This window comes from Herpailurus yagouaroundi, unplaced genomic scaffold, assembly GCF_014898765.1.
Source record: "Herpailurus yagouaroundi ecotype Mexico unplaced genomic scaffold, PumYag 192, whole genome shotgun sequence".
Lineage (NCBI taxonomy): Eukaryota > Metazoa > Chordata > Mammalia > Carnivora > Felidae > Herpailurus > Herpailurus yagouaroundi.
Window position 1 is genome coordinate 4,250,927 of NW_024412423.1, and position 21,839 is coordinate 4,272,765.

At 43.8% G+C, this 21,839-nt stretch overlaps 1 protein-coding gene across 1 annotated transcript in view; it reads right to left on the minus strand.

The window, feature by feature from the left end:
• The window catches only part of LOC121010838 (uncharacterized), a 43,661-nt gene that overhangs the window by 10,261 nt on the left and 11,561 nt on the right, over window positions 1-21,839 (minus strand). The window contains exon 4 of the mRNA XM_040444721.1: window positions 12,899-12,969. Coding sequence (XP_040300655.1) covers window positions 12,899-12,969 — 71 coding nt within the window. The remainder of the gene's footprint in view (window positions 1-12,898; window positions 12,970-21,839) is intronic.

A 21,839-nucleotide genomic window follows, 5' to 3' on the forward strand; every position in this document is an offset into this window, starting at 1 on the left:
TGAGTTCGAGCCCCGCGTCAGACTCTGTGCTGACAGCTCAGAGCCTGGAGCCTGCTTCTGATTCTGTGTCTCCCTCTCTCTCTGCCTCTCCCCCGCTCATGCTCTATCTCTCTCTGTGTCAAAAATAAAGATAAACATTAAACAAAAAAATTAGAAAAAAAAAGAAAGAAACAGGCTTCGTGTGAGTTGATTTTTCACAACTGTAGGCTGATGTACGTGTTCTCAGCATGCAGAGGGTGGCCGTGCTAAGCTGTGATGTTCGGTACGTGGGGTGTATTAAATGCACTTTTGACTTAGGAGACGTTCAACTGACGATCGGTTCATCAGGATGCAACGCGAGATCGTTCAGTCCGGGAAGATACGGACTCAGGTTCCACCAAGAAGGAGTTCTGCCTCCAGGTGGCGACGCAGAAATTGTGCCTGAGTTTCCAGCCTTGGACTCAAGATGCAACACCAGCTCTTGCCTGGGTTTCCAGCGCTGCAGACTTCTGGCCCTGGAGCCCCACAACCACGCAAGCCAATTCCTTAAAATAAATGCACCCTGCCCCCCACCCTCTGCCCTCTATACAACCTACCGGTCCTTCTTCTCTAGAGGACCCTACCATAACCTTCCTTAAAGGTGTGTTGCCCTAGAGTTAGGAGTTCATCTTTGCATTTTTTTCCTTTTTTATTTTTATTTATTTTTTTAATATAATTTATTGTCAAGCTGGCTAACATACAGGGTGTAAAGTGTGCTCTTGGTTTTAGGGGTAGATCCCCATGATTCATCATTTACATACAACACCCAGTGCTCATCCCAACAAGTGCCCTCCTCAATGCCCATCACCCACGTTCCCCTCTCCCCCACCTCCCACCCCCCTCAGTTTGTTCTCTGTACTTAAGAATCTCTTACGGTTTGCCTCCCTCCCTCTCTGTTTGTAACTATTTTTCCCCCCATGTTTGACCACCTGGGAAGAGGGTCCCAAAACAGCAATAAGTGAAATAATGATCAGCAATAATTTGATAAAATACGAGAACATATACAGTTTTCAGGGTGTCCATGTATTTACCCCAGAAAAAGCTTGTTACTGAGATTACTGCCCCTGAAATGTAATACATTTAAGATTAAGGCCCCTAGTGCTTGACTCCTTCAGCGTTGTAGGTTTTCCCTATCTGAACAGCACCATCTTGTGGCAAATACGCATAAAATCAACAGTGTCTTCCCTCATTCAATTACTACGTTTCATCGGTATTAACAAATAAGTATTGTGGAAAACTTACTCTGTACCAAGACCTACTGGGTTTTCGGGATGTGAAGCCGGGATGAGTAGACGATAAGTAGACAATCACTGCACTGCTGCTTTGTCCAGGACACCACGTGCTACGAAAGCGCTCAGGAGGGACACCTGCATCGGACGACACTCGCATGAGTAAGTCTGAGGCACGTGGACACTTACCAGGCAGGGGGAACAGCATGTGCAAAAACACAGAGCCAAGTACATTAGGATCATTTCGCACTAGGTGTTTATATGCCTCGAGTATGAGTAGGAGGAGGCGGGGGGAGCCGTACCAGCAAGAGGTAGGGATGGAGATACACAGGATTAATGAGGGAGCTACCTAATATATTCCGTTCCGGACTTTGAATGCGATCGTGTTGGCAGACAGAGAGCCCTTGGAAGGTGGTAAGTAGGAGAGACATGATTTGACTTGTGCAGGACAGGTTAAAACAGCTGCAGGTACGGAGACCAGGCTGGGATGTGTAAGGCTCTAGACTGGGAGAACGATGAGCTGAGAGACTGCTGCTGTAACCTAGGTGAGGGAGCAGAGCCCTGTACTAAGGAAGTGACGGGGACGCGAAGATATGCAGGGAGTCACGGGGGCTCACAGAGGAAGAACCAGGTACGCCCCCCAAGTGGGTGCCCTGTGGAACTGGGTGGGTCATGCTGCATTTGCTGTCGTGAACCGGGCGGGGGAGAGGGTGGGGTATGACCTATTCATCTAGTCTGGGACACAGGGAGCTTGTCCCGGGACCTGGAAGAGCAGCTGGCCATCAGGCACTCACACGCGTAGGAGGCTCAGGAGATCAAATCTTGAGCGTCTGAGAACAGCTAGAAAGAGGAGAGCAGAGAGCTGAAGACACAACCAGTGCCGGGAGGGGCATCCGGAGGAGGAGGGGCCGTAACGGAGCGGGAGGAGGGCCGCCTGGCTGGCTCGAATGGTTAAGCCTCCTGATTCTGGCTCAGGTCATGATCTCACGCTTCATGGGACTGAGCCTCGCACCGGGCTCTATGCTGACAGCACGGAGCCTGCTCGGGATTCTTGCTCTGCCCCTCCCCCATTCGCACGGTCACGCTCCTTCAAAATAAATAAACTTAAAAAAAAAAAAGGAGGGGGGAAAATGGCAATGGAGGAACGGGAAAATCAGACACGTGATGGTACCAGGAGTGGGACCATCCGGTCAGTGTCCACAGCATCTAGCACCTCGAGGTCCACTGGGGCAATTACAGACGCACGGTGGCATCACCAAAGGAGACAAGAGTATACGGGACGTGAGGGCAAGCCTGGCCAAGAAGGAGAGGAGGGGCCAGGAGTTACAAGGGAACGCAGGGTCCAGAGGGGATTTCTAATGAGATCTCTTAATAAAGAAAACTTGGAACGGTTACAAATAGAGGGAATGTGCTAGTAGAGAGACAAAAGATGAAAAACAGGGGTGTGAGCTTCCTGTTAGCCTCTTGGTCACTGGGCAGCTTGACCTCGTCTACCTACCCCCTCCTGCTCTAGGAAAGGAGAGAGGCCACCCAACGCCTGAGTCTGCTAGGTCCCAGCACAACGTCCGTGATGAACACTGCAGAAGATGTCGCGACTTACAGAACCTGTGAGGACAAAGCAAGTGCCCTTTTGTTTCCATGAGGGGGTAGCTGCATTGCACTGGAGGCAGCGGGCCGCTTTCGCGAGTGCTGTCTGGAAGCTCAAGTGTGGAAACACAGCAGAGAGTGTGGATGATAAGCAGCCAGAGGGGTGTTCCGTAGCAGACTCTGCAGATGCACGCATCCAACATTTCCTCCCACCTCCTTTTAGTGGACCTTCCGTACTTCCTGTACCACAAGGGCTAAAAGCTGTATTTCCTAGACTCCCTTCAAGGTAAGATTCCAGGCGTAACTTAAGTTCTGCCGATCAGATGCACTTACGCGTCGGAGGGAACTAGGCAGGGGCGGAGCACAAGGCGGCTGTTTTGCTGCTTAAGGCTCCGGCAGAGCGGCTGTGATTCGGGAGCTGGCAGCCAGCTGATTTGGCAAGAGCCCAGTTCCACCAGACCAGCTCTGCTCAGCGGTGCTATGAGGGGTTCTTAGAAACTCAACCTACAGTCTAGTTCTTCAACTTTCCCAACAATACTGTAAATCCTGTAACGGCCTCCAATGCACGCCTTTCTGCTTCAAACAGCCGGAGTGAGTTGTGTTCTGGGCAACTAAACTGTGAGGGACACGACATCCACATTCACGACCAAGCGCTACTGCAGAGGTAAGCAGCAAAACACAACCGGCCGCCTGTTTTTGTAAATAAAGTTTTATTGAAAGAAAGCCATGCACATTCACTGATGTGATGTCTCTGGCTAACTGCATGCTAGAGAGGCAGAGTTGAGTAGTCCCAACAGAAACCGTACGGCCCGTAGAGCCTATGATATTTACTGTCTGGCCCTTTCCGGAAAAAAACTGGCCGAACTACAGCAATTCCCTGAACTACACCACGGGGGTGCCAAGCTCCATCAGGCTCCGTCATACAAAAGAACAGACCTATGCCAGCCAGGTGAGGAACATGTGTACTTTCCTTTGACTTCTTTACATTGGGAATCTTTTTTTTTAGTGTCTATTTATGGGAGACACAGACTGACAGAGAGAGAGAGAGAGAGAGAGAGACAGAATGGGAGCGGGGGAGGGGCAGAGAGAGACACATAGAATCCAAAGCAGGCTCCAGGCTCCGAGCTGTCAGCACAGAGCCCGACGCAGGGCTCGAACTCGTGAACCCCTTGACCATGTCCTGGATGCTTAACCGACTGAGCCACCCAGGTGCCCCAGGTGTTCTGGTTTTAACCTCTTCACTCTTGGCTTCTCCTTAACTCACCTACTCTCATCTTCTCTCTGCTCCTTATTCCAAACGCCCTCATTTTAAAATGTTATTTCATCGTCTACTGTACGTATTTATTCACGCATCTGAAATCCCAATGCTGAAATGGAACATTTTTTTCCTTCTCTTTTGAAAGAGGGGAAGGTAATAAGTACACGTGTTACTGATAACATCACAGAACTAGTTCCTTGGGATAAAAATGAGGAGAAATAAACATTATAAACAGTCTTTTATCCCCCAACAGCTTTTCATAAAGATAAAAATATTATTTTTCACTCCCATCCCCACCTATTGTAAAAAGAGAACAGAATGTTGCTATAAAATCTTGACATTCTGATAGTGGTTTACTCACCACACAACTTAAAAACTTGTGTAATATTCTCTGAACCTGCTCCCACACGTTTCTTCTTCCCATTAAAACTACCTATTCCTGGTACCATTCAAAAACTCTCCAAGTGAGGGACTGTTGTTTCCTAATGATAACCAGGGACGTTCCAAAAAAAAAAAAAAAAATTACTGCACATTCTTTTTGATACGTGGACTATTTTTCTTTCATTTTCTATATTTAAAAATGAGAACTGGCCTTAACGGGCAAATCTTCTCCAAACCAGGAAGAACGTTTTCTAAAACTGCTGAATGTAAAAACAGCAGACTGCACATCGTATCAAAATGAGGCTCAAGGCAAGCACGGGGGTGCGTTTTTAATATTAGAGAGCCTAGGGGCGCCTGGGTGGCGCAGTCGGTTAAGCGTCCGACTTCAGCCAGGTCACGATCTCGCGGTCCGTGAGTTCGAGCCCCGCGTCAGGCTCTGGGCTGATGGCTCAGAGCCTGGAGCCTGTTTCCGATTCTGTGTCTCCCTCTCTCTCTGCCCCTCCCCTGTTCATGCTCTGTCTCTCTCTGTCCCAAAAATAAATTAAAAAAAAAAATTGTATTTAAAAATATTAGAGAGCCTCGAAACCAGCAATGATTTAAGAGCCACCACAGGCTTTGTGGAATTGTGGAGAATAACATTCAGTATCCAACAGCAACCCACACAAAAGGTCAGGAGCAAAGGGCTGTTCAAAAAGCAAAAAAAAGGCAGTAACCCCTGGGACAGTATTTCAACAGGGAGGCGAGAGAAGGTGAAGGTGCAACAGCTTGTGAGGGTCAAGCCAAGGCCGACCACAGGCAAAAACAGCAGCGTGATCAGTGTCACTAGCGGAGTAAGCAAGGGAAAAGGTGAGAGGGAAACGGTGAGAGAGAGAGGTTAGATCACATAGGGCGCTGAAGCCATCATAAGAGTTCGGTTTTTCCGCTTTTGATGAGAAGCTACCAGGTTTTGAAGGGAAGTGAAAGTTCTGATTACATGTTTTTTGGTTTTCTGTAATCACTGCTGTTGGGAGAAAGGCTGTAGGGGAGCCAGGGCAGAACCAGGAAGACCAAATCAGAGACTTAGAGTCATCTAAGCAAGAAGGCACTGTAGTTTTTGTTAGAGAGGGCGGGATACGTGGTCAGACTTGAGATATCTTTTCAAGGTAGAGTTGACAGAATGTGCTGGATGCTTGGATGTTGGGTCAGAACTAAAAGGATGAGTCCAGGACGATTCCTAGAGTTTTAGCCTAGATGAAAGACAGTAACATTTACCGTGACGAGGAAGGTAAATGAGGGAAAAACTAAAGGGAGGGCTGGGTGGGTGCGGTATTACGAATTCTGTTTGGACACACTACATTTATTTTTTTTAACGTTTTATTTAAAGAGAGAGAGAGAGAACAAGCAGGAGACGGGCAGAGAGAGAGGGAAACACCGAAGCGGGCTCCAGGCTCTGAATTGTCAGCACAGATCCGGACACAGGGCTCAAACTCATGAACCGGAAGATCATGACCTGAGCTGAAGTCAGACCCTTAACCGATTCAGCCACTCAGACACCCCTGGACACACCACATTTAAATGCCCATCAGACTTCCAAGTGGAGATGCTGAGTAAACAGTTGGAGATAAGCATCTGGAACTCAGGACAGAAAAGTTAAACATTTGGAAGTTGTCAGCTTAGAGATGTTATTTATAGCCATGGACTGCCCCTTGGGAGGGGTGCCTGGGTGGTTCAGTGGGTTAAGCCTGGGGCTGCAGCTCAGGTCATGATCTCACGGTCGGTGGGTTTGAACCCTGCATCGGGCTCTGTACTGTCATAACAGCTCAGAGCCTGGAGCCTGCTTCAGATTCTGTGTCTCCGTCTCTCTCTGCCCCTCCCTGGTTCGTGCTCTGTCTCTCTCTCTCAAAAAATAAATAAAGATTAAAAAAAATTTTTTTTAAATAAAAAGAAAGAAACTGCCTTGGGAGAAAGTATGCCTAGAAAGAGAATATGGCCAGTACTGAGTGCTGTGGCACTCTGAACACTCAGTGGTTGGGAAAAAGAAACCTAGAGACACAGAAGGAGTGGCCAGTGAGATGGGAGGAAATGCAGGAAAATGTGGTGACCTGGAAGTCAATGGAAGGAAAAACGTGGAGAAGGGAGCAATCAACTGTGCCCTTTAAGGTGAAAACTGGCACAGACCCTAGATTTCCCGAGAAGGGGTGGGGAGACAGCCTGACTGAGATGAGAGGGGGTTGGAGGAAAACAGGAGTGGACCTAGAAACTTGGGAAGCAAGTCTTTCATTCAAAAAGCTGGTTTTTGTTTTGTTCTTTAAAAAAAGGGAGCAGAGAAATGGGTAGGACCTAGAATGGGGATGTTCTGTCTAGGGGGTGTTAAGGACGAGGTTTATCTGCAGATGTTTGTTAAATAAGTAAATAACACCACGAGGAACAAATGACAAGACAGGAGGTGCCAATGATTCAACAGTCTAAACGCAGTTTATACTTCAAGTTCCATATAGCTGGACACATGAGTGACATTTACTGTGTTTCAAAAGGAGATAAGGTGGTTTTCTATACCTGCTCATCTACTTTCCGATTTAAATGAGATATATGGAGTTGGAGAGCTTTAGAATCAACACTACTTCAAGCGTTAAAATGTATCAGATCTTTAAATATATATTTACATATATAAATAAATATATCTCTTTAAAAATATATGTAAAAAATATATATATATTTTTTAGTTTACTGCCTAAAAACTAGATCACAGTTGCCAGCCCAAATTGCTTTTATCCAAATTAGCTTTTAGCCAAATACGAAAACCAAAACCGAAAGCTTCAGCATTGGTTCCGTGTGTGTCAGTTGAGGCTCACGGAGAACCTCTCGGCCACTTGGTTATATTCTGAGGTTTTCCGCAGAAACAGGTTTTCTGGTCAAAGGGAAACCTATAAGCAAGGCAGAAGGCTGTGCGGATTCTCCCCGCAAGGGGAGGCAAGCACCCACCGAAGGGACGGCGCCGCGCCGGCCAGCCCCAAGCTCGCCCCGAGCCCCGATGCCGCTCCCGCCAGGACGCCCGCTACTCGCCTGGATGGGGGGGGGGCGGCGACCAGCGCGGGGCCCCGCGACTCCCTAGTCTTCCTCCCCCTCTAGGGAGACCCCGCCGGCGGCGACTTCCCCACGCGCTGCAGGGAGGAGGGTGTGCGGCCAGGCGCGCAGGCCCCGCCCCCCGCGTGTCCACGCCCACCGGCCCCACGCGCCGCGGAGGGAGGGTGCCCGGCCAGGCGCGCAGGCTCCGCCCCTCGCGAGCCCACGCCCACCGTTCCCGCTTGCCTCCGGGAAGGGGAGGTGTCCGTGTCCGGCGCGCCAGCTTCTCTCCCCAGAGGCGCTGGGATGCTAGTCCCTAGAGGTCAGCCCCGCGGGAACAAGTCCCGGGAACCTTCCTGGGTCTCTGCGCAGAAGGAAGAGCCGGGCAGAGGACCGGCAGTGGCGCGGGGGGAATGTCACCGAGGCGAACGGGCACGTTCTCTACGCTGCTTTGTAATGTCCCCGGACGCCCGGGCTTGGAGGCTTAGGTGCGGGTGACGCTGTTGTGTTTGCTCCGTACAGACCTGGGTGCTGGGATGAGGGGCGCAGCCTATGCCTCCACGCCTCCCAGACAGGAGGAGCCCCTAAACTCAGAAGGAAGGAAACCCTGGGCTTACCCCAACCCTAGACCTTGCCGATATCCAGCCGTTCCCGCGGTCCCCCTGGCTTCTCCTTTGCCTTTAGGGCCCTTTCACTGACTAGTGCCGTGGTCAGCTATATCCGTGCGCGGCGCATCACCCCCTCCTCGAAGAAGCCACCCTCGCAAAGTTTCCTCTCTACGGTCCCTTGGCCACAACGGAAACAGACTGAAACAACGCTGAATATGAAGAGAAAAGAAAAAAAGCAAAGAAGAAGAAGCATAAAAAGCCTTATACAGCCAAATGCCTAATCCCACTCTGTCCTCCTCGAGCTCCCAATCCTAGTCATAACCCTATCAACCCAGTTCAGAAATTCTCTCCACCTCCATTTCTTTTAATTCTCAGTCAATTCCTATTCCCTGCCCAAAGTTTCCTGCCTGTACTTCGTCTGACAACCCTTCCAATCCCTGCTTTTTAATGTTTTCATCGAAAAAACACCGATGACAAGTGAGATAAACATTGATTTCCCCCATTCACCATCCACGTGGCATGCATAAATCAGCCCAGAGTCACCAATGTCAAAGGCAAACTTACTTGAATTGTTCCCATTTTATATTTTAAATTGCTCCAAATTTTGCATTCTTCTTCACGAATATTCACGTGGTGTAGTAAGAAAACATTTTTAATTGGTCACGAGTTTAATAATTTGAAATTTCTCTCCAAATTATCTAAAGTTACATTTCAAGAAAGTGCACCATTTATGCTACAAATATTTAGTATCATGTATGTACAGGCACGAGGGATATACTGTCAAGAAGACATATGGTCCCTGTCCTCATTGAGATTTTGTAGTCTAGTCCAAAAGACACACAATAGATATGTAAACAAGCAAGACAACTAGGAATATTCATTGTTGGGGCTCCTGGGTGGCTCAGTGAGTTAAGCCTCTGACTTCTGCTCAGGTCATGAGCTCACTCACTGTTCCTGGGTTCCAGCCCTGCGTTGGGCTCTGTGCTGACAGCTCAGAGCCTGGAGCCTGCTTCAGGTTCTGTGTCTTCCTTTCTCTCTGTCCCTCCCCCACTTGCTTGCTCTCTCTATCAAAGATAAACATTAAAAAAAATTTTTTAAAGAATATTCATTGGTGATGAATGAATGAAATAAGCAAAGTGGGGAGGAGTGCTAATTAAGTCAGAGAAGAGATGGCTTTTCCAACATGTAAAATATTTTCCTGTGGCTTAACACCCCTGAAACGCTTGGCATTAAATACTGGTATGTTCAAGGTCTTGGGCCTCTGACCTTTTTAGTTTGCTCTACAACTTTCCTGGATAACTAACATATGCCCAGACACACTCACATAACTCAGTAAGGATATAAATGATGAACATGATTAATGAACCTGACCTGATCGACATACATAGACATCAAGTACACATGGAACATTAGCAAAATTGACCATATTTTTGGCCATAGAGCACATTTCAACAAAGAAAAATTGAAAAAAATCAAGAGTGAAATACAGACTATGTTCTCTAACCTAGGTATTAGTGTGAAAAACAAAATAAAAAGATAACTAGAAAAACCCCTATATTTGGAAATTAAAAAACATTTCAAAATAACCCATGGGTCGGGGCGCCTGGGTGGCGCAGTCGGTTAAGCGTCCGACTTCAGCCAGGTCACGATCTCGTGGTCCGTGAGTTCGAGCCCCGCGTCAGGCTCTGGGCTGATGGCTCAGAGCCTGGAGCCTGTTTCCGATTCTGTGTCTCCCTCTCTCTCTGCCCCTCCCCCGTTCATGCTCTGTCTCTCTCTGTCCCAAAAATAAATAAACGTTGAAAAAAAAAATTTTTTTTAATAAAAATAAAAAAAAAAATAACCCATGGGTCAAAAAACAAACAGAAATCATAAAATATTTTGATCTGTTACTAAAAATACTACATATCAAAACTTGTGGGACATAACTAAAAACATAACTAGAGGGGAATTTCTAGTCTTAAAAGTACATATTAGAGGGGTACCTGGGTGGCTCAGTCGGTTAAGCGTCCACCTTTGGCTCAGGTCATGATCTCATGGTTCACAAGTTCAAGCCCTGCGTTGGGCTCTGTCCTGACAGCTCAGAGCCTGAAACCTGCTTTGGATTCTGTGTTTCCCTCTCTCCCTGCCCCTCCCCCACTCAGGCTCTGTCTGTCTGTCTTTCAAAAAAAAAAAAAAAAGTATACATCACAAAACAAAGCCAGAAAAATAGAAAAAAGTGAGGATGAACAAGAGCAAACGATGGTTCTTCAAAAAGACTAATAAAATTAATAAACTGGTAAAACTACTCTGGAAAAATAGGATAGAAGCCACAAATAATACTAGAAGTAAAAAGGAAACATTGCTACAGGTCATAAGAAATCTAAAAGATGAAGTTATTATTGGTAACTTCATTCCAGCAAACTAGGTAAAATGAGCTGGAAAGACACATTGGTCATGTGTCTCTTGTGTTCCTCCAGTACTTGATGGGTATGCCAAAAATGCAAGACAGTGCCTACTCTTTCCCTGAGCCATTTCCCAGGCTGGCGTTTAACCTGTTTACCTCAAGTGAGTAACCTTGAGATATGAGGTGATGCCTCCCTCCAGGAAAAAGAACAGGCTTGCTTACTGCTTGCTATAAAAATGGTGGATTCGTCAAGTTCAGTGTTCCTCAGACATGACATAAACCCACTGCATGTGTACCATCTACCTAAGCCTCTTCGTGTCACCCCCCGTGGGACTTGTGAGCAAGAAGAACCCCTGCAAATATGCTGACAGTAGCGCTTGTTGCTGTGCCATTGGGTAACAAAGTCCTTTGTCTCTGTTCCAGGAGTTTTGTGTTTTCTGCCAGCATCCATGAAACAGTAACAGGTTAATTGATTAGATTGTAAGTGGGGTAAAATCAAATCCAAGACCTGAAAAAAATGTGTAGATGGCACTTAGGTAGGATTCTAGTGATGGTAAAGATATCAAATCCACACTCTATCCCTGCCACAAAAAAGTCATTGGGAAAAAATTGTCAAAATAATCATTTGAGGGCTCTGGAAATTGACCGAAGGCAAACAAATTGCGAATCATTTATTCATTTTTTCAAACCCTGCGAATTTCGGGCCAGAGTAGTGGGAGTCTGTGGCATTCTTGCCAGAAGCAGACTCCCCAAATGGGTTGGTGCAACGTTGCCACCGGGGTGAGGTCAACATTCAAAGCCAGGAGCTCCACTGCTAGAGGGAGCTAACTTGAGTTGGAGTGGATGACATAAAGGCCATACCTAACAGTGCTGGCAGTAAAAATTGCAAACCTAGGAGGAAATAAATGGGGAAAGCCCATAGCTCTGTGAGCCTGAAGTTTGTGCTCTCATATGAGGTAAGCAGCAGACCATTGGACTAGCCAGAAAGTTAACAGGGAGACCTTCAGTGGCTCAAGATAAGCTCTTCACATATCTCTGCATGACTAGGAGGCTACATATATGTATACACAGGGGAGACACAGCCTGCCCCTGTAGATATGTTGCGTTTGAACCCTGGTTCTAGCACCATGTGACTGTGGGCAAGTCAACTTAACTGCTCTGTGCTTTGGTTTCTTCATCTATATGATGGGACAAAAAAGTATTAAGAGGAGTAAGTAGATTCGGTAGCATAAATATAGAACATAGAAGAGCAAGCGTATAGTATTACAAAAGAGTTTACATTATTATTTCTTGAAATGGGGTATAACACTTGGCCAGAATCCTTAGGCAGATTTCCAGGATTCACTCCAGATCTATGGAATAAAAATCTCAGGGTCAGGGGAAGGAACCTGAGAAAGAGGAATACTTTACAATAGATTAGTTGATTCTTACATACCACCAATGTTTGAGAACTACTACTTTCGGGTAAGAGGTTATAATTTTCCGTATAGTGTCTGTGTCAAGATGCCTTGAGGATTGAAACTCTCATATTTATATCAGTACCTCCATTGCCTAGCACACAGTAGACATGTAGTCAAACATCTATTGAGTGGTAGAATTTTATTTAAAGCTAATCAACCTCCAACCCTCCAAGTCCTACAAGGTAGAACAAATAACAAATCGGACATAGAATTTAAATCTTTTTATTAATATGAGAAAGCTAAACTTACTGTAATATCATACAGAGCACTGATTCTTTAAAACCCTTTGAGTCACAGACTCTTTCGAGGATGTGAAGAAAACTACAAACCCTCCCGAAGACTGAAGATACATGTAAAATCTTCCAAATAATTTTAAGGGGGTTACCCCAAGTTAAAATCCTCTCATGTGAAAACTGACTTGTCTATCTCCTAGAACAGAACAGTAAGTTCTTGTTTACCACTGAGTCTCTAGTTCTAAGAAAAAAAGCATAGAACATAGTTGGCACTGAATAAATACTGGTTGAATGAATAAATGAGTCGTTCATGGATAAAAAGATATCATCTAGGGTCATCTGAAACTCCCTGAGTGACCCAGGGGTGAGGTGGAGAACCAAAGTACAGGTGTTGCACATTTTATTCATGACCAAGATGTAACCTTGGATTTCTGGAGGTGGTGATGAGAAAAGAGGTCATTTTTTTTTTTTAAAAAAAAAAAGGGCTTTTTGTATGTTTTTGAGAGAGGGAGATGGGGGAGGGGCAGAGAGAAAGGGAGACAGAGGATCCGAAGAGGACTCTGCACTGACAGCAGAGAACCCGATGCGGGGCTTGAACTCACGAGCCATGAGATCGTGACCTGAGCCGAAGTCAGACACTTAACTGACTGAGCCACCCAGGTGCCCCAGAAAAGAGGTCACTTGGATCTATGTTCTCACCGAAGATAAAACTGAGGAAACACAATAAGCATCCTCTCGAAGATGTAAAAGATGGAATCTACCAGGTCAAACTAAGGAAGGAGGATTAGAGTTCAGGAAATAGTGCCAGCGCTGCGTTTGCCCTTGTGCTGAATTGCCAATCTAGAGGAGTCAGTGGAGAGGAAGAGTTGTATTTTCATCAACAATTAGAGTTGGAGAGACAAAGGTTGCGTTTGGTATCCACCCAAACACTGGAGCCCAAGGGCTGTCACCTGGAGTGGGGATACATGGTGCAGTGGATCATGTGGAGGAGAACAGAACATCTAAACCCTAAGTTCCAGACTGCTAGTGACCTCAGGCACTTGGCAGCAAGAAACAAAAACCTCTTAAGGAAGATGAAATCATCTCAGATCTTAAATTATTTCTGTATTCTTTTCCAGGTTTTTCAAGCAAACCATCAAAGATAATGCCAGACAACATGAACTACAAGCAACATGAACTAGAGATGACAGGAACAGAACTGGAGCAGGCTATAGATAGTGGAATTAACAGACACAAAGGATAATCCATGGAAATAAAATCCTCATTTAAAAAATGCAGCAAGGAACCAGATAGCATACCAGTGCAGATTAAGGAAAAGAACCTTGCCAAAAAAACAGAATTAAAAAATATAAAAACAGAGGGGTAGCTGGGTGGCTCAGTCAGTTAAGCGTCTGACTTCAGCTCAGGTCATGATCTCACTGTTCGTGAGTTTGAGCCCCACATCGGGCTCTCTGCTGATAGCTCAGAGCCTGCAGCCTGCTTTGGATTCTGTGTCTCCCTCTCTCTCTGCTCCTCCCCTGCTTGCTCTCTCTCAAAAATAAACATTAAAAAAAATAAAAAATATATATATATATAAACAGAAATTATGAACTCAGTGAATGAGTCTCCTGGCAAACTAAAAATAGCTGAAAAGTGACTTCATGATTTACAGGCTATATAAGAAGAAACTATCTAGGATGACACAGAAAAAATAAACACAATACACACAGAAAAATGAAGACAGAAGAAACATACCAAGAAGGTCTAACATGTGTTTACTTAGAATCCCAGAAGTCAAGGACAAAGAATACTGGGCAGAGGAAATACCTAAAGAATATAATTGAGAGTTTTCCAGAACTGATGTATCAATCCACATATCTAAGATGCCAAACAAAACCCAAGTGGAAAAATAAAATGAAATCCTCACTTAGATACAGCATAATAAAACTGCGGAAAAGCAAATACAAAGAAAAAACCCTGAAAACAGCCGGAGGAAAAAGACTCCACTAGTTTCAATGGAGTAAGAAACTAACAGTTGATTTCTTCATGGCAATGATAGGGAAGCCAGAAGACAATGGGAAGGTTATCTTCAAGATCATCACCCGAAGAGAATTCTATGTACAGAAAAAATTGATTGCCTTTAAAAATGAAGGCCAAATAAATACATATCTAAAACAATTTTTTTTCAAGGGTAATCTATTTTTGAGACAGAGAGAGACAGAGGGAGACACAGAATCCAAAGCAGGCTCCAGGCTCTGAGCTATCAGCACAGAGCTCGACACAAAGCTCAAACTCATGAACACAAGATCGTGACCTGAGCCAAAGTCAAACGCTTAAGCAACTGAGCCACCCAGGCGCCCCATAAAGACATTTCGGAAAAAAAAAAAAAGTGAATCTGCCTCCAGCTGAACTGCACTAAATTATCCCAGATGGTAGTTCAAAGACACAGCAAGGAACAGAGAGCAAAAATGATGGCAAATATAGGTAAATCTAAATGAATGGTGACTATACAAGACAATAAAGACTTGTCTTTAAAGAGATACAAAATACATGACAACATATAAGTTGAGAGGGAGGTAAATGGAGTCATGAGGCAATTGTTATCCAATGTCAAATAATTTAAATCACACAGAGAACATATTCTCTAATAACAGTTCAATTATAACTTAAATAGCTATGTTTGAACATGAAGAACTATAGCTCCAAATAATATCTGTGGGTCAAATTATAAGTAATAATGAGAGCATAGTATTCTTTGAAATTGGGTAACTAAACTAGATATCTCCGCTTGGAGAATGGAGGTTGTGGTTTGCAGAGCTCCAGAACAGCCTCTACATTCCTTCCCCATCCCCAGATCCATACCCTTGTGAGGGCAGAACATATAACTTGCTTCTTACCAACAGAATAGGGCACAGGTGAAAGGATTTTGGAGATGCAATTAATGTTCTTATACTGTTGGCTCAGAGTTAGTCAAAAGGGAGCTTATTCTGGATAGTTTTGACCTAATCTGGTGAATCCCATCTGGCCTTTTCTGAAAGAGACTCAAAGTAACAGAGTCTCTCTTACTGGCCCTGACGAAGCATACAGTGGAGACATGGTCTGGAAAGGCAGCCTCGTGGCAGAGGGCTGCAAGGAACTGAATGTGGTCAACAATCTGATGAGTTTGGAAGAGGACCGCAAGCTCCAGCTGAGAACACAGTCCAGGGTAGTAACTGATGCAGCCTTGCGAACCCCTGAACAGAGGACCCATCTAAGCTGTGCGTAGACTCTTGGCCCATAGATACTGCGAGATAATAAAAGTATGCTGTTTTATTTTTATTTTTTTGAGAGTGCGTGCGTATCCGTGCTTGTGCATGAGCAGGGGAGGGGCGGAGGGAGAGGGAGAGAATCCCAAGCAGGATCTGCGCCCAGCATGGAGCCTGATGTGGGGCTTGATCCCACGACTTTGAGTTCAAGACCTGAGCCAAAATCAAGAGTCAGAGGCTGAATCGACTGAGCCATGCAGGTGCCCCAAAGGTATGCTGTTTTAGATGGGAAAATTTGTGGTCACTTGACACAGAGCATAGAAAATGAACATACAGCTGAAGTAGCATTTAGAAGGAGATCTACAGTTTTAAATATATAGTTGACTAGAAAGGTGAACATTTGAGCTAAATATCCATTACAGTACTACAGAAAAGTGACAAACTCAACCTAGAAAAAAGGAAATCATAAAAAGCTGGAATCAATGAAACAATGACAACAACAATAAACCAAAATATTGGTTCTTTGAAAAAAAATAATACAGATGACACCCCTCTGAAAAAAGGCTGGGCAAGTAAAAATGAAAGATGATGAAAGAAATAGTATAAATTTGTATGCCACAAATAATAGTATCAGGAATGACAAGGGGGGGACATCATTACAGATCTGGCCTATGTTAAAAAGAGGGCAGGAATAACACTGTGCTAATAAATTTGAAAATGTAGATGAAGTGGACAAATTCTCGGGAACATTCAATTTGCCAGTATTCTACATGAAGAAATACTCTTATTAATAGAAAGAAAATTTCAGTGCCTGGGTGACTCACTCGGTTAAGCATCTGACTCCTGATCTCCATGACCTGGCTCAGGTCATGATCTCGTGGTTTGTGGGATGCAGGCCCACATCGGGCTCTGGGCTGACAGCGTGGAACCTGCTTGGGTTTCTCTCTTTCCCTCTCTCCCTCTGCTCCTCCCCTGTTCATGTGCTCTCACTCCTCTCAAGACAAATAAATAAACTTAAAAAAAAAAAAAGCTATTTTAAAAAAACAGAACGAAATTTGAATTGGTATCCCACAAAGATGCCAGGCCCCACACATACTTCACCTAAGATTTCTAATAAACATTTATGACAGGAGTAATGCACATCTTAGAGACACTCCTCCAGGAAACAGGGAAAGAAAGCCACTCTCCAACTCATTTTACAAGACTGTATCATTGTGATATTAAGCAAAAATCTTAAAATAAGCCAAATCAAAAACAAACCAATCAAATCATGGCCAGGTTGGTTTTACTTCAGGAAAGGAAGGTTGGTTTAACAATATGAAACCAATCCATGTAACGAATCATGTTAATGATTAAAGGTGGAAAAACAACAATTTTTTGCAATACAGAAAGAGCTTTTTTAAAAAAAATTTTTTTTTCTTATTTATTTTTGAAACAGAGAGAGCACAAGCAGGGGAGGAGCAGAGACAGGGACAGAGGACCTGAAGCAGTCTCTGCACTGACAGCGGTGAGCCCGATGTGGGGCTAGAACTCACGAACTGTGAGATCATGACCTGAGTCACCCAGGTGCCTCCAGAAAGAGCTTTTGATAATTCAGCAACATCTGTGATTATGAAAAGCTCTTCACAAACTAAGAATAGATATTTCTCAATTTAATAAAAATACCATAAACTGCTTACAGAACACCTGGAGTGCATTCCCAAAACAAGCATGCCTATTATGACCACGTCTCTTCAACAGCGTACTGGGGGTCTGCCAATGTAATTAGACAAGAAAAAGAAAGAAAACCACAAGTTATGAGGAACGGAAAGAAAAGCAAATCTGTTAAGTCTTGTAGGTGATGTATTTGCATATTTAGAAAGTTCAAATGAATCTATAGAGAAATTACTAGAATTGATAAGCAAATTGCAGCAAGGTTACCAAACAGAAAAATCTGTTTAAAAATTTTATTTCTGGGGCATCTGAGCGGCTCAGTCAGTTAAGCGTCCAACTCTTGGTTTCAGCTCAGGTCATGATCTCAAGGTTCGTTGGTTCGAGCCCCACATCGGGCTCCGCACTGACGGTGCGGAGCCTGCTTGGGATTCTCTCCTGCCCCTTCCCTGCTCACTCTCTCTTTCAAAATAAATATATATTGAAATTTTTTCAATTTCTGTGCACCAGCAACAAACAAAATTTAAAGACATCATTTACAATAACATCTAAAATATAAAGAAAACAATTATTAATGTAACAAAATTTATGGAATGCTTTATGAAGAAAATCACAAAACTGTTATCAAAAGATCTAAGGAAGTCCTTATCAATGGAGGGATGTTCATTCAATGGAAAATGCACTATTACAGAGAGGATTAATTAATTATAATTCCAACAAGAATCCTAAGACTTGTTTTGTTGAAACTTGGGCAAATTCCAAACTTCGTACAAAAATGCAAAGGATAGGGGCGCCTGTGTGGCTCAGGTGGTTGAGGGTCTGACTTCGGCTCAGGTCATGATCTCATGGTCTGTGGGTTTGAGACCCACGTCGGGCTCTGTGCTGACAGTTTGGAGCCTGGGCCCTGCTTCAGATTCTGTCTCCCTCTCTCTCTGCCCCTCCCCACTCGTGCTCTTTCTCTCTCTCAAAAATAAACATTAAAAAAATTTTTTTTTAAATGCAAAGCATAGATGACAAAGATGACAGCCCAAATCTTGGAGAAAAAGGTTATAAAGATGCTTTACCTAACATCAAGAATTTTTTCTTTTTATGAGAGAGAGAGAGAGAGAATACGAGTCGGGGAGAAGGGCAGAAGCTTCAGCAGGCTCCAGGCTCAGCATGGAGCCCAATGTGGGGCTTGATCCCATGACCTTGGGATCATGACCTGAGCCACAATCGAGTCGGGACACTCAACCAACTGAGCCACCCAAGAGCTTCGGAAATTATTTTCATTACCGGAACATTGCTGATCTCTAGTGGGGAAATTCAGGGATGTGATCAGGAAAGGATACCCAAAAGCCTTCCAGGGTGCTGGCAAGGTGGCATTTAACCTGAGCATTGGTGATATGAATATGTGTTACATTACTCCTCTTTATATATACATCTAATAACTTTTTTTCAGGCTTATTTTTTTTAAGTTTGTTTATTTTGAGAGGGGAGAGAGAGGCAGAGAGAATTCCCAGCAGGCTCTGAACTGTCAGCACTGAGCCCAATGCAGGGCTCGACCCCATGATTTACAAGATCATGACCTGAGCCAAAATCAAGAGTCAGACACTTAACCTACTGTGCTACCCAGGCGCCCTTAATAACTTCTATTATGTCCACTTTTATTTACCATTTTAAGTTTAAAATTTTGTTACAGACGATAGAATACCAGTTCTTAAAATATAGGGACACCTGGGTGGTTCAGTTGGTTGAGCGTCCAACTTTGGCTCAGGTCCTAACCTTGCAGTTTGCTGTCAGTGCAAAGCCGCCTTTGGATCCTCTGTCCCCCTCTGTGCCTCTCTCAAAAATAAATATTTAAACATACACACACACACACACACACACACACACACACACACACACACACACCTGAAATACATCTAAGTGGACGGTGGGATGAGTGGACTTTATTCTTCTAATTATTATTTCTCAAATTCTTGTGCTGCCTTTTCTCTTTAATTAAAAAGATTGTGCCAGACCAGCGTTACTTCTAGTAGATCTTGATTTCAGCGAGTAATAGGATCATTTCTAATAATATCTTATGGATAAAATGGAGAAATGTAGAATGAAAGACAGCACATTTGGTGGTTAGGGATAACATCCTCGTATTTTCTTCCTGGACTTGGAAACAACCATGACAGAGAAGTCAGACCAAACATCCCTTCTATTGTTAACAAAGTAAAAGAATGTGTTTTTTTCAATATGCAGCAATGGGGTATGGCCAATAGTCCACCTATCTCTGAATTAGAGATTAATCCACTTAACCACTGGCCTACCTAGACAACCATGAGTTTCCCCTGTGGGGAGACAAAGTTAAAACTCCTCGGGGAGTAAATCTTTTGACCTACATATTGTTTTACTTCTAGCACCCTGAAAGGTCTTAAGCCTCTCTGAGTCCATTCCACTTCACTATTTACGTAACATTAGCTGCTCAGAGACCTATCCTGTCTCCCCAACTAAGTTACGTTCCTGGTGGTCAGAGTACTGTACTCATTTCTGAAACCAGAATTCTAGATCATTCATGCACATGATAAATACTTTCATATTCGTGTTATGTATTTACTTAAGAGCCGTTAAGAATACAGGCTGCGGTAAAAACTTCAGAAACTCCAGACAGATCAAGAGACTAGAACTGGACCAATGAGGAAAATACAGCATTTATTAAGGGCTTGTATAGGGTGGCTACTGATCCTAAGTGTTTCGTGAACATCTCATTTTATTCTCTTTATAGCAGCTATTACCTTAGCGACAGGCGAAGACACAAATAAAGTTAACACAATCACTTGTGTGAGGGCACACAACTATAATTTGCACTTGGCGGTGACTCCAAAGCTAAAGCCCTGAACTGCTGCTGAGCTACAGGGAAACCAAGAGAGCTAAGCCTTCTGAGATCTCTCCTTGGTTGGTGTCTGTAAGGCAGTACTGACGGCACCGTGGTCGCGGGAGAGGCCTCGGGAGCTAGAGCGCCGTGCTTCACAGACTGTGCTAATGATACTGAGATACAGGGGGGTTTCTTAACCTCTCAATGCCTTCTTCATCTCCTTGTCTGTGAAATGGGAAGAATATCCTCAGTGCACAGGATTATCGCCAAGATGAAATGTGTCCATGCAAGTAAAATACTTTGCGCGGCACCTGACTGCACATATCAACCTGTATTTACTGCTGGGTCTCTGCTACTTTTGTAGAATTTTGCCCTGGAACCCAAATGTCCCCTGTGAGTACATCATGAAGGGTAAGAAAACAATTGAGGAAACTAGGCATTATACAACCTAAGGCTAATTTACTTAAAAACAAAGAGCTTTTTAGGGAACTGAGGACTTTACTCCCTTTCACCCAAAACTTCCAGTGAGAAAATGCAAAAAGGTTTAAAATGAGGTAGTTTAGAGGCGGTATTCTTCTTCTTTATCATTCTTTCTTGGCTAGTCCCTGAGATGTCTAGATGAAACACCCAATAAAAACCACTCTCTCGCTACAAACTGTACTCCAAGCTGCAAGTTTTTAAGAAGCTGTAAAAAGACAAATCCTGACAGAAACAAGTGAAGTCAGTTTGTTGAAAGATTTTTTTTTTATTCTACAAGAATTGATTGGTGCAATCCTGCAGGACCCACATGTGTTTAGAGAAATTTTTCTTTTCAAAAGTAAATGAAAACCCCCTTTGAATTATTTATATATTAACTTCTGAAAACAATAGTCATAGGGTCTGCTTTGTCCTATAGAACTATAAATGTTACACAAACTGAAGCAAAAATGGATGTACAGAGATTTAAATGAAACCTTCCAAAGAACAAAACCGCTCCTCGGTCCACTGTATTTTCAAAGTTGATTATCATCAAACCAGGATGAGAGCTGTGAACCACAAACCGTTTGTGTCTTTAATAGAAAAAACCATGTTTAGATTAATTAGCAAAGTAGTATCTTAAAATGGATCTTCACACAGTTGATATTTTAGTAATAAACCTGTATATCAAGGCCCTTTCCATTATTTATTTTACTTTAAAAATATATACAGCTAAGGATGTTAAATATATATTCTGAGCCATATGTCTAAACATAAATATTTGGGAAATTCAAACTCTTCCAACAAGTTACGAAAGGATTAAAGAAACAAGAGGAGCTACAAATTATACAGCAGGAGGAAGAAAAAAAGTTCTTCAACATTTAGGTCTGGATAGATAGGTATTTTCTGATTTCAATATACATACCCAGTTGAGAATAGACAGCTGTCAAACTTGAACCAGTTACAGAGAGTGTCGACTAAGCCTGTACTATTTTCTACAACAGGAAACAACGGTGACTTCAAAAATTTCAAGACAGCTCGATAGTTTCATCAGAAGTTATTTGTAGTAATTGTCTAGTATCGTGTAGTTCTGGGAGGCGCAGACTGAATGACCGCATTACCTAAGCCAAACCAGGTGCACTGATGCTGCCTGACGGGGATTAATTATGGTGGAAGGTATCGGAACACAACAGAGCAGACAGGCAAGCGGAGAAGGACAGATAACGTACACCCGTGCGGATCAATCACGTTAACGCTAGTGTTTCAAATCTAAATATACAGGGACACTTATAAAAGCTGCAGGACAATCCCGATACAAAAATCCAGAGATAAACCTGCAAAATGGTCAACTGCAGTTCCTAGTCTGCTGCTGAATAGCTTAAAGAGTAGCTATTTGGTCTTCGAGCATTTGAGAATGAAAGGGGTGGAAACGTGTTCATCCCTCACTGCACTGTAGCATCTGAAA